This window comes from Triticum aestivum, chromosome 4B, assembly GCF_018294505.1.
Source record: "Triticum aestivum cultivar Chinese Spring chromosome 4B, IWGSC CS RefSeq v2.1, whole genome shotgun sequence".
NCBI lineage: Eukaryota > Viridiplantae > Streptophyta > Magnoliopsida > Poales > Poaceae > Triticum > Triticum aestivum.
In genome coordinates this window covers 106,473,856-106,486,273 of record NC_057804.1, presented here as the reverse complement: position 1 = coordinate 106,486,273, position 12,418 = coordinate 106,473,856, and the positions used below count along the sequence as shown (strand labels likewise).

Here is a 12,418-nt window from a genome sequence, read left to right as displayed (position 1 = left end):
AGGTCCGGGGGCCGGAAGTTCCGGGCAAGGCCGGAAGTTCGGGGTTCGGGAATCTGCCAAAAGCAGAGACTTCGAGATCGCGGATTTGGGCGGAAAAACTTGGGAAAACCCCCAAATCCGAGGGGGGAAAAGAAGAAATTAGAAGGGAGGAAGGGCAGGGAAGCTAGATCCACTCGAAACAAAGCAAATCCATGGATCAAATCCAACAAAATCTCAACTCACCAACAAATCACAAAAAAAATTGGGGCTATTTTTGGTGGGGATTTTCGGATTTAGGACGAAAACAACAAAATCAAGCTAGAAAAAGAGGGGTAGGGGCTCCAAAAACGTGATCAACGTGGCTCTGATACCATATGATGTAGGGCAAAACCCTAGTTGGACGATCTTTCACGTTTGGAGAGGATCCTACGGAGATTCACGAAGAACACACGGAAGCACAAAGGGGAAAACACGGGGAGAACGAGAGAGAATCACGAAACCGACATAGAATCAATCACACAAGTGCTAGATCACCGAACACAAAGAGATACACATGATCCACAATCAACAAAGGCAAGGATACAAAGGCACCGTTCTTCTCCGTACAGAGGTCTTGATGGTCTTCCCTAGAAAGGGGTCTTGAATCCGCTTGGGGGATCTTCTCCGAAGAGGTCCTAAACTCCGAGGAGAAGTATCCAAGTGGATGAGCAAGGCTCTCACACAAATATGAGCTATCCAATGCTAACCCTAAAACATACGGGATGAGGGAGTATATATAGTCTACGGGGCGGAAGGGTACACGGGCCTCGGCCCAAGTGGCTGCGCGCAGGCAGGGCCAGAAGTTCCGGGCCAGGCCGGAAGTTCCAGGCGCCGGAGGTTCCGGGCAGGGTCCGGTCTAAGCCGAAAGTTGGCACGGGTGAAGCAGGGCTGGCTTCCGGGGGCCGGAAGTTCCGGGCAAGGCCGGAGGTTCCGGGGGCCGGAAGTTCCGAGCCAGGTTCCGGGCAGGTTCCGGGCTAAGCAAAAAGTTGGCATGCCCGGGGTGGTCGATGTCGAAGGAGGCTGGAAGCTCCGGGCAGGCCGGAAGTTCCGGGCCAGGTTCCGGGTAGGTTCCGGGCTGAGCAGAAAGTTGACGCCTGTCGCTTCTTCTTCAGCGTTGTACCTGATCACACACAGAGTTTCCGTCTGAGGTAGTAGCCATGTCTCGTGAGTAGGAAGAGGGATTTCGGAGAGGAGCGAGTTCACCTTATCTTCGATAGCCTTAGAGCGGGCTCAAGTCATGGGTCCACGTGGTGTTGAAGGAGATGTAGATGCATCCATGAGGATGAGCGAGGGATGCTCCGCATCACACAATCTGGAAGAATTGGGCGCCGCGTGTAAGTTTTTTGCTTGGCTAGTCGTGCAGAATAGTCGCGGATGGCCGATCGTCTCACGAGGCGGGGTTGGCCAAATTGCGGCAACTGCCCACTTCGTAACCAAGTATTGGAGTCGGCACCACACCTCCTCTTCAAGTTCAGATTCTCCATTAAGGTGGGGGAGCATGCAGCTACAAGGACGTTTGGCATGGCTTCCTGGGCGTCAAATCTTGATGGTATGGCATTGTGCATGATGGCCTCGCTTGCCAAAAGGCTATGGCTTCGCTCAACATGCTTGTTGCTTGAGAGATTTGGAATGAACACAATGCGAGGATCTTCTTCTGTTGGCTGCTCACCATGGCGCGGGTGCACACGCGGGACGCCTGCGGAAGACCATTCTCACCGCGGCGGAAGCTGGGTGCCCCTGCTGCCCTGCAGCTCTGGAAACTGCCGATCACCTCATCTTCGGATGTCCGTTCGCGGTGTGCTTCTGGACACGTCTGGGGCTGACAACGGCCGGCGCCTCAGTGGCCTCCCTCAACCAGTTCGACGCCTCTCCTGCAGTTGGGGCGGCCTCGCCGTCCGCCTTCGTGATGCTTTGCTGTTGGCGTCTATGGAAGAGAAGGAACGAGGTCGTGTTCCGAAACAATGCTCAGTCGCTTGTGACCACCCTCAAGTGCTGCCGGGATGATGCCGATCTCTGGCGTGTCCACTTCAAGCATGCTCAACACCCGCATGTCGACTCTATGGTCTCTAAGTTAGAGACGAACAGCTCGTGTTGTTGGGCGGCTTAGCCCTGTGGAGTAACTCATTTGGGGTTTGACGGGAGTAACTCATTTGTGTAGTATTATGCCGGGGAGTAGGTTTTTGTGCAACCGGTCCTTCGGGCTGTCAAGCTTGTTCTAAACTCCCTTAACTAACAAATGCAGAAAGTCTCACAATGCAATGAAATGATGAATCATTACGGACAATTCTTGCAAGCAGGGCATAATCCTCTTCATCCTTCACGCTAGAGTAACTAGCAAACCAGGTTTATTTATGTAAAATTAAATTACATCCAGAAATCCGATGATAGTCCCATATTTTACACCTGTTGAACACACTCGCGCACTGGCGCTTCACAGTGCAGAAGTGCACCACATCGCCCTCATGAACATGAACAATCCTGCTATGCTGTACTGGAGAAGGGAGGGAGCTCAACTCAGCTAACGCTTCTCCCTCGGGAACCCCAGAAGCGCAAGGATCAGCGCAAAGAAGCTGCCCTTGATGAGGCCCCTCAAGATCCTCTGCTTCTCTGCTGTGTAGGGCGGGTACCTTGCATTCGCCTCGCCACCGAACCCGCGGATCAGCACCGCCTTTCTGTGGGTGAAGCAGTCGAAGCTGAACTTGCCGTGGTACGACCCCATGCCGCTGTCGCCCACGCCACCGAACGGCAAATGTGGGTTCGTCAGCTGCAAAATGTTATGTGTTCAGGAGGAAGCATGCTATTGGTTCAGAAGATTGATTAACAGAGTTCATGAGCAGTTACGTGTAAGGCGACGTCGTTGACGAGCATGCCTCCTGCCGAGACGTTTGAGACGAAATCTTGTTGCAGTTTCTTGTCCTTGGTGAAGAGGTAGGCTGCGAGTGGCTTCGCCCCAGCGTTGATGTGTGCGATGCTTTCTTCAATCTTGTCGACCTGACAACCATAGTTCAAAGAATCCAAACAGAGTTGGGTTTAATTCTGAATATTGTCAAGCAGACTTCAGTGCACTCTAGGAACACTACTTATTGTCTCAAATCAAGGCAGAGGAGTACTAACCGTTATAATTGGAAGCAATGGGCCAAATATTTCCCCTGTCATAAGTGCTGTATCAAGAGGAACATCTACCAACACCGTAGGAGCTATTTTTCTGCGACATAAGAAACAAAAGTTAGCACTCAATTAAACACCTTCCAGAACCCAACTGTGAGTTTGTGACTGAAAGTTCACGCTATAAATTGTCAAGTTCTCACAGTTGCTCCTGATCTGTCTGGCCACCGAGCTGAATCTTGGTGGCAACTTCTTTGTCGTCTATCAACTTCGTTAATCGTCCGAAATGGCTAATATTCACAATACGAGACAGGTCCGCCGATTGCAACGGATCCTCCCCGTAGAACCTTTCCAAGACTCTTTTCAAAGAGTCAACCTGTACAAAGTTTATTTCATAGATATAAGCTATATATAGAACTTCAGTTGGCACAAGCAATTATTTGGCTGGTAGTTATAATAGTAGTGTAGATACCAGCTCTGTAACGAACGCTTTTGTCGTTATGATGTAATCGGGAGCAATGCATGCCTGGCCATTGTTACAGCCCCATTTACCAACAGCAATCCTCTTAGCAGCAACCTTGAAGGAAAATCTCTGTTAAGAAAACCAAAAGACTACTTTTTGTTGTAAGAGTTGACAATATTTTTAGATATCGCTTACATGCAAATCGACGTTAGAGTCAACAATAACAGGGCATTTTCCACCGAGCTCCAGAGCAACAGGGGTTAGATGCTTCGCAGCTGCTGCCAACACTACGCGGGCTACATTACCATTTCCTGCAGTTCAAATGAACGAGTGCACTGTTAGAAACACAGCAGCATTAATTGAAGAAGCAGAAACTATTTGACAGGTAAGAACTTAACCTGTGTAGAAGATCTTATCCCATTTTTGTTCTAAGAGTGCACCTGTTTCAGTGACACCTCCCTCCACAACTTTTATACACGAGCTATCAACGTACTCTGGTAGCAGCTTCGCGAACAATGACGATGTTGCTGGCGCAATTTCTGATGGCTTCAGCACAACAGCATTCCCAGCAGCAATTGCTCCAATGACGGGCTCGATGGATAGCACTATAACGAAGGTGAGATTATTAGTCATCTTAATATCGAACGGTCATCCAGGAATCTAACAGGCAAAAAACACTCAATACAGAAGGGGGAAACTAATTTACAATTTCTGACCAAATTCAACTGGTCGAAAGCATCAGTCCCAAGATATCAAGTGTTTAGATGGTAAAATAATAACTAAAAATATTTTTTTGGTCACCAAAAATGTAATGGCACCATAATTAAGACTGTCGAAACCTGCCTGTCGTAATGCGCATGTGTTGAAAAAAATCCGGACTTGTGACATAAGATTGCGTTAGAGCATAACTGCAGAAATCGATGTCTGTTTGACGAAAAGGAAAGGTACCAACTACGAAACAGATTGGCATGTAGCCAATCCTTGAGCGCGGGACACGGGAGCATATCAAACTCATGCCATAAACCTCCAGCGCCATCAGGCAACAGATTAATCAATGGTTAAATAGTGTATCCTCGTAGCCTCTCCCACACGAATTGCATGGATTAAAATCCCTCTTCAATGCCATTGACTTACAGAAAGGATAGTTCCAGGCTGATATGACGAGAACGACACCCAGGGGCTCCGGCACGATTTGAGCAGTGGATGGGAATGTAGTTATGGCAGAAGGTACCTGGAATATATATATATATATATATATATATATATATATATATATATATATATATGTATATATAGTAGTAAAGTTCACACACCCCATATCAGCAAAAAACAATGGATTTTGTTTACAAACGAATGTAATCAGTAACGTGTGGAGAATGGATTTCCCTACCTTGTCGGGCTTCATCCAATTCTTGAGCCCCTTCAAGGCAAACATACAGGCCCCTTTCGCCAGCGATATCTGAGTCATGAACAGACAGATGTCAACAACATGTGGTCATCGTCATTTACTAGGCCGGCAAAAACGTGTTGTGAAGCAATCATGCTTCTCTGTTCATTTACATCTGTTGTTTTACAGATTGCAATCACCAAATTTGACCAGTATGGCATTTCCTAGTCCTAGCTTGATAGTAAAGGCAATGCTTGAGTAACTGCAGACTGTGACTGGCCAGCTTAGGAACCCCTGCCTCAGACGAATATGATATTTCAACGGAAGTCTTTGCAAGAAGAGAGCACGTAGTAGAAACTGATGCAAGTTGCATCTGCTCCCCAAATTGAAAATTTGGGGAAACACAAAAAATGTTTACGCAGGCGGGATATTTGATTGAGGACGCAGACTTTGTCTGACACGGGAGCAAACAAAGCGAGGGTTTTCTTGGAAGGGACGCCGCCGGCAATGGAGGAGTAATCATTTAATTATTTATTTTGGCACGCAACCCTTTCCGGGAGTTGCGAGGAAAGGGACTAACACGCCTAACTTTCCCAAAGCCACCGCTGGCCAACAACCCCGCCAAGGTTTCGATTAACGGAGTAGCCTGATTGAACTAATTCGGCCGAGGAGCAGGAAAGATGGTCCAAAGACAAAACGAATCTTGTGAGTTGTGAGGAGTATCTGTGCAAGACGAACAATTAATGGGAAGAACTTCACTGCTTCATTCAAAATCGGATACGGGAAAGTCCAGACGAACTTCACGGGACCAATTGTATTGCGGCGTAAGAATAACTTTACTGATCCAGCGCCGGCAAGCTCCGATGATAAATAAAATCTACTTCCATGGATTGATAAACCGGACGCAATCACGCACGGGCACGGGGGGGAAGAGAGAATCATGCAGGCAGAGCTGGAATTCCGTTCCAGTTCTTACCAACCCAAGAATCTTCCTATCCTGCTGGAGTCAACTTGGAGATTCGGCATGGAGATGGAGCTGCGACATACCTCGTGGAGGTAGGCCTCCATGCGCGGCTTGGCGAGGTCGGCGTGGAGCGCGTTGCTGATGTCGTCCTCCTTCTCCTCGATCATCCTGACGAGCGCCCTGAGCTGCGCCGTCCGCCACTCGGCCGGCCGCGTCCGCCCCTCTCTGAAGCTACCCCGCAGCTCCTCCATCACCGCCGCCGCCGACGCCGCCATGACAGCAACCCGCTCCTCCTCGTTCCTCGGCTGGGCTAGCTGAAGCGCGCGGCAGGCGGCAATGGAGATAAGGCGAGAAACAGGGGAGGGAGAGATGGTGGTGGCCTGGTGGGGGTGGGAGAGAAGTGTGCACCCAACCCAACCCAGGGATGGAGATGGAGACGGAGATGGAGTTGGACCCTTCCCTATATATACGCCCTGATTGGTTTGTTGCGTTGGTTTGAAAAATAATATCACCAGATTATTAGAATTAGAAGATAATAAAAGGAAGATACACCATCAAACTGTTGATATCTTCTCCACCGGCCGGCGGGCCGATGACATCTGTTTAGACTTTTTTTTCTCCATCTATACTACTATGCCTAGATATCTAATCTGTTCGTTGGAATCTTGCGAGTGACGCAGACAGGATCACAGGAAGCCGCCGGAGACAACGAGGCGCGAGCGACATGGTGCGAGTTTTGTCCCATCTATTTCTTTCATTGACTAGGTGCACCCAACACAAGTCGATCCACGCGGCCGAATGGTGCGATATGGCGTGCAGTTTGTCTCCCATTCCTTTTTCTTTTTCTTTTGAGTTCAGTTGGTTTCCCATTCTGGCGAGGCTTAATCCCGCATAAAAGGATTGTAAATAAAAAAATCCCACATAGATGAAAACAATTAATTACTCGATCGGGTGTTGTTTACGGATCAGGACTAAGTTAAGCCATCTTGCTCTTAAAGAAACATTTGCTTGCCACAGTAGCCATTGTTTACGGGATAATTCAAGATACAGCCAGGCCATGAGTTGACGTAGTGTTACCTCCAACCCGAATTATTTATCTTACAAATATGGATGTATCTAGATATGGTTTAATGTTATATACATCTACATCCAGATAAATCCAAAACAAGTAATTTAAGATGGAAGGTGTTGTCGTGCGTGTGTGGAATACATGCCAGACTGTATTAGTATTAGAGGGGAAAGAGTAAAAACGCACTACGATCTACCCAAGTTCAAGCCGCATGGTTGTATAATATCCTACGCATGCCTTATGTTTGTTGATATGGTGGATAGTGAACTACAATTCCTTCCCTGGAATGGGGAGGTGTTGTGTGTCTTGCTTCTACTTGTAATCTACCAAGTGTCCAAACCTTCTCTGAGGTAAATGCAGATGAGGTTGAAAAATCACCACCATAGTCCAGGCCCTCCTTTTGTAGGGGGGGGGGGGGGGGGGGTTTACCACATTAGATACGGTGAGGTACGTAGTTGCAATAAATGCTCGACAACGTGTCGTCGTCTTCTAGTCTCCGGGAACGAACGCCTGTCTTGTCACTGTCGCTGAAGTGTGTTACTGGGCTGGGTGTGACACGCACCCTTACAGATGTACACCATGCGGTGAATATTGGGGGTGACTCAGCCCCCTGCGTCTTGTCACTCCACTGGCACTCCCGCATCCCTGTCGCGTGTTGTAAAAAGCCTGCACATGCAGAACTAGTACGACACGCGTGGGATGCGGTGGCTAGATGTTCCCGCTTGCCGGGTCTGGGCCAGGTGGAGCGGTTGTTGCGGATGTGGTCATTCCCGGAAGTCGGCTGCCCAGACTCGTTGTCGGGTGTCTTAGGCTTGCTTTCTCCAACACTTACTCGCTGGCTACAGAAGAGTGTGGCATGTCTTGATGAAGATCTACATACCACCACGGAGCCTGGGCTCCTTCTTAGAGTTTTAGTAGATAATCTTGGTAAAGATCTGCATGCCAGCATGAGGTTGTGGTAGCGGGTTTGTTATCGGGGCGTGATGTGGCTTGAAACTGCGTCGGTATTTCCCCAAAGAGGAAGGGATGATGCAGCACAGCTACAATAAGTATTTCCCTCAGTTATGAAACCAAGATATCAATCCAATAGGAGAACCAAGCAACACTATGTAAATGGTACCTGCACACAAAGAACAAAAACTTGCAACCCGGCGCGTAAGAGAGGTTGTCAATCTCTCCACGATAAAAAGATAGATTAGTTTGTGTAAGATTGGATAAATAGATCGCTCAAGAACACAAAATAAAATATGCAAATAAAAAGTGCAACAAGCTATTTTTGGGTTTTTGGAATAATAGGTCTGAAAATAAACGCAACAAAAAAAAGATCGGAAGGCAATATGATAAAAAATAGACCCGGGGCCGTAGATTTCACTAGTGGATTCTCTCAAGAAAATAGCTCACGGTGGGTAATTAAATTACTGTTGGCCAATTGATAGAAGAACAAATGATTATGACGATATCCAAGGCAATGATCAATATATAGGCATCATGTCCAAGATTATTAGACCGAAACGATTGTGCATCTACTACTATTACTCCACACATCGACCGCTATCCAGCATGCATCTCGTGTATTAAGTTCATGGAGAAACGAAGTAATGCAGTAAGAATGATGACATGGTGTAGACAAGATCTATTCATGTAGGAATAGACCCCATCTTGTTATCCTTAATAGCAACGATACATACGTGCCTCGCTACCCCTTCTGTCACTGGGTGAGGACACCGTAAGATCAAACCCATCACAAAGCACCTCTTCCCATGACAAGAAAAATTGATCTAGTTGACCTAACTAAACCAAAGATTCAAGAAGAAATATGAGGCTATAAATAATCATACATATAAGAGATCAAAGAAAATTCAAATAGTATTCATGGATATAGATCTGATTATAAACTCAGACTTCATCGGATCCCAGCAAACACGCCGCGTCTGCACCGGCCCGACCCTGATCGGCTGGGGCTTCGCGACGACGTGAGGCGGTGGAGCCGGCCTCGGTTGCTGCCCGATTGAGGGCCCGGTTGCAGACGGCCTTGGCACCACACCGCCACGGCAAATAGCTGCTGGTGCGGGGGGGGGGGATACCCACAGGAGCAGGGGTCGGCGGTCGCGGACACTGTCCACCACGGCCCGCCATGGCCATCCCAGCCGCTGCCGGCGCCGGAGGCCGGAAACCCGTAGAAACCGGGGTCGATGGTCGAGGACCGGTGCCCCCTCCACCACGGCCCGAAGCCATACCACCCGCAGCGACCCCTCGGCCAGCAGACAGGTTCGGAGTAGGACGCATCCCACGGCCAGCCCGAACCCTGGAAGCAGGCGGCGGCACATAGCCACGGCCAGTGCTGGCACCCTGCGGCGGCGCGGTCTGGATGCGGACAGTCCCAGCCTTTTGTCCCGACGGCACAGCTCCCCTGCGGCCCGTCATCGCCCCCAGCAACGGAATGCGCCACGCTCTTCCACTCCCTGTCGTACGCAGGTTTGGACTACGGCGTCGCTGAACCCAAGCGGTCGAGGATGAGGGACGGGGCGACGATGGAACAGACGACGCCCCGTCGCCCATAGCCTTGGTCAAGTCCGGCTCCACCTAGGCCACATACCCAGGTGAATCCAGCCCGACCAGCCCACCCGCGAGGCCCCGATCGGCACCCAGCACAGGCCGCCTCAAGCTTCTGCCGCGCCCAAGGGGCAGTGGGGTGATGATGGTTTCAATGCGTATGGCGCTAGTAAGCACCGTGTGTCCTCGTCCGCGGGCGGTGGTCGGAGCTACGCTTGGCAGACCGATGGCACGGCAGAGCGACTGTTCTTGGGGCCCCCCAGGAGGCTTTGTTGAGGGGGCATCTGGCCCGGGTTACCGACAGCGGGGTGGATTTCGTGGGCATCGAGGTGGCCGTGGGGGGCGAGGTGGCCGATACCGTCCACGGCAGCCACCGCCGCCTGCTGTTGACCAGATGGTGGTTGACGAGACTATTGAGGAGCAGGTTCTGTCTGGGCACGCTATGGAGGTGGTCTCGGCGCTTGCCTCTGCTGAGATTCCCGGAAAGGAGTCTGGGTTGACAGCGATAGTTGAGGCGTGTGACAAGACTTAGTCTGAGAGGGCGTCCAAGTGGGCGCGTAAGAAAGAAAATATGTTGTGCTATAGATGTGGTGGCAAGGGACATTTTATTGCTGAGTGTGTGGCTGAGCTATGTGGCACTTGTGGTAAACCGGCACACGAGTTGGGGGACTGTCCGTTTTTAAGAGATCAGGCACCATCACTCATGATGTATGGAGTATACTGTGCTGAGCTTACTTTTTTTGAGTCTCCAACTAAGATGGAGGCTCCTGACGAGACTTTGAGTTTGACGACTGGGTTAGTCAAAATTGTCAGAGGAGAGGTCTTGGAGACACAGATTGTTCAGAGGCTCAAAGAGTTAGCTCCTGGGGATTTCTAGTGGGAGCTGGTTACTATCGAGGACAAACTGTTTCGGGTTGAGTTCCCGTCCGTTGACGATCTTCAGAGGCTTCTGAGCTTCGGGATGTGCAAGGTGCTGAGTACTGATGGTGTGCTTGAGTTTCACGAGTGGAAGAGGATTGAGCCTACGGGCAAGCCTCTAACTAAGGTGTGGTTGTGGTTCTCTGGGGCTCCCTCCAAGCCGATGCAGGATGCCCTGGTCGTGGCCAGTTTGGGTATCATGGTGGGCAGACCAGAGCGAGTGGATATGGACTTCACTAGAGCCCACGGGATTGCCCGTCTTCTGGTTAGTGTGCTGGACATCGAGTTTGTGCCTGAGGTGGTAAAGTGGGCTTATCGAGGCCACATCTATAACCTAGTCATTGAGTTTGAGGATGAGAGTCTGTTCGCCGAGGTGGCCAATGGGACGGATACTAATATGCACGAGGGGGATGATGGTTCGACTCTAAAGGAGGCACCAGCAGCTGATAGTGGGCAAGAGTTGTCCAAAGCGTCGGTTGCTGACTCTCAGACATCTGCGTTTGGTACGGCACCACCTTCTACGGTGCCTACGACTACTCTTAGATTCGGGTCTTTCGAGCCGGCATCTGCACCTCCGAGACTTTGGAGTGAGCGGGTGGAGTCTGATGAGGTGTTCGAGCACACGCTACCGGTTTTGGAGTCTGAGGAGTCTGTGGTTCCTCTTCTTGGAGCGTCGCCGATCTCGGTCAGGGCTGAGGCGGAGGAGGCCGTTCTCGTTGGCGGGGGTCCGGAGATGGTGATTTCGGATTCCTCCACTACAGTCGTCGTGCCTCAGGTTCAGCAGGTGGTGCTTTCTGTTGATGGGGGCGTGGGGCAGGAGGCCTCGGCGCTCTCATCGGGGCTTGTGGAGGGCGAGTCCGGGCGGTGCAGCTTGATGCTTCAGGAGGGAGGCCGAGGCTGCTAGCCACGGCTCCTTCCTCCCCTTTTGCCGGGCCGGTTACGGTGGTGCCGGCGCCGCTTTCCGGAGAGGGCTCGGGGCAGGTGGCCCTGGGGCCTTCTTCTCCGGGGGCGCCTAGGGAGGCCTGCCTGCCTTCCGCGCCGGTGACGTTGACTGGCCGATGGGCCAGGGTGGATGGGGAGCTCGAGCAGGAGGCCCTGGTTCAACCTTCCCCCGGCTTGGTGTTCTCGAGTGCTGCTACTCGGGAGGAGGTGATTGCGTTCGGTGGCATTCCGGATCCAGTCTCCGAGGGGAGACGGTTGAGTAGTCGTCTCCAGGACCATCCGGAAGTGGACGACATTCAGCAGCGGTGCGCTATGAGGGCGACCAAGCTTCGTGACGTGGAGGTCACTACTGGTATGTCCGTCAATATCTCTAATTCTATTTTGCATTTTTCCAATGATGAGATTATCAATAATGCAAATCAACTAGGAATTTCACTAGGTAGTAATGATAGTGAAATCTCAACCTCGGTTAATGATATGCTGGATTTAGAGGTTGAACGGGCGCTTGAGATGATTCGTAACTTAGTTGTGGTCAAACCTATGAATGATTCTGAGATTGACACTTTAGGGGTCAGGGCGCTCGATAATCTTTGTGCGGATCTGACTCAACCGTCTCCTGATGTGACGCCCAATATGCGATACTATCCTAAAGAGACTCAAAGGTCCCACCAAGGATAGAACCGCATATTGAAACTCTTTTGCAAGGTGGATATCATTACATCAACATTACTTAATAGATGGGGATACAATACCACACGAATACAACATCATCTTACATAAGAGCACCATCCGACTATGGATGAAACACAAACAGAAACTCAAACGACATCCACCCTGCTAGCCCAGGCTGCCGACCTGGAACCTATCCCCTGATCGAAGAAGAAGTAGAAGAAGAACTCCAAAACAAGCAAACATCGCTCTCACGTCATGATCATCACATAACATGTACCTGCAATTGTTGTTGTAGTAATCTGTGAGCCACGAGGACTCAGCAATCCC

The 12,418-nt window shown here is 50.3% G+C and overlaps 1 protein-coding gene across 1 annotated transcript; it reads right to left on the bottom strand.

Annotated features, from left to right (window-relative positions):
* Positions 1 to 2,346: 2,346 nt before the first annotated feature.
* On the bottom strand, positions 2,347 to 6,379 carry LOC123091307 (aldehyde dehydrogenase family 3 member H1). The gene is made up of 10 exons (XM_044512783.1): positions 6,021 to 6,379; positions 4,977 to 5,045; positions 4,721 to 4,817; positions 3,985 to 4,191; positions 3,782 to 3,897; positions 3,596 to 3,700; positions 3,327 to 3,499; positions 3,133 to 3,223; positions 2,860 to 3,009; positions 2,347 to 2,782 (listed from the first exon to the last, which is right to left on the bottom strand). Exons 1-10 carry the CDS (start codon positions 6,210 to 6,212, stop codon positions 2,537 to 2,539), a joined length of 1,446 nt encoding a protein of 481 aa, XP_044368718.1. The 5' UTR covers positions 6,213 to 6,379; the 3' UTR covers positions 2,347 to 2,536.
* Between the last annotated feature and the right edge of the window lie 6,039 nt (positions 6,380 to 12,418).

What these genes read in the sequence shown, in the direction of transcription:
- LOC123091307 (XM_044512783.1), bottom strand. Translation starts at nt 6,212, where the DNA reads ATGGCGGCGTCGGCGGCGGCGGTGATGGAGGAGCTGCGGGGTAGCTTC. An exon ending in ATTGGATGAAGCCCGACAAG is followed by an intron (nt 4,818 to 4,976) that starts GTAGGGAAATCC and finishes TATATATTCCAG; the next exon opens with GTACCTTCTGCCATAACTAC. An exon ending in GGATAAGATCTTCTACACAG is followed by an intron (nt 3,898 to 3,984) that starts GTTAAGTTCTTA and finishes TTTGAACTGCAG; the next exon opens with GAAATGGTAATGTAGCCCGC.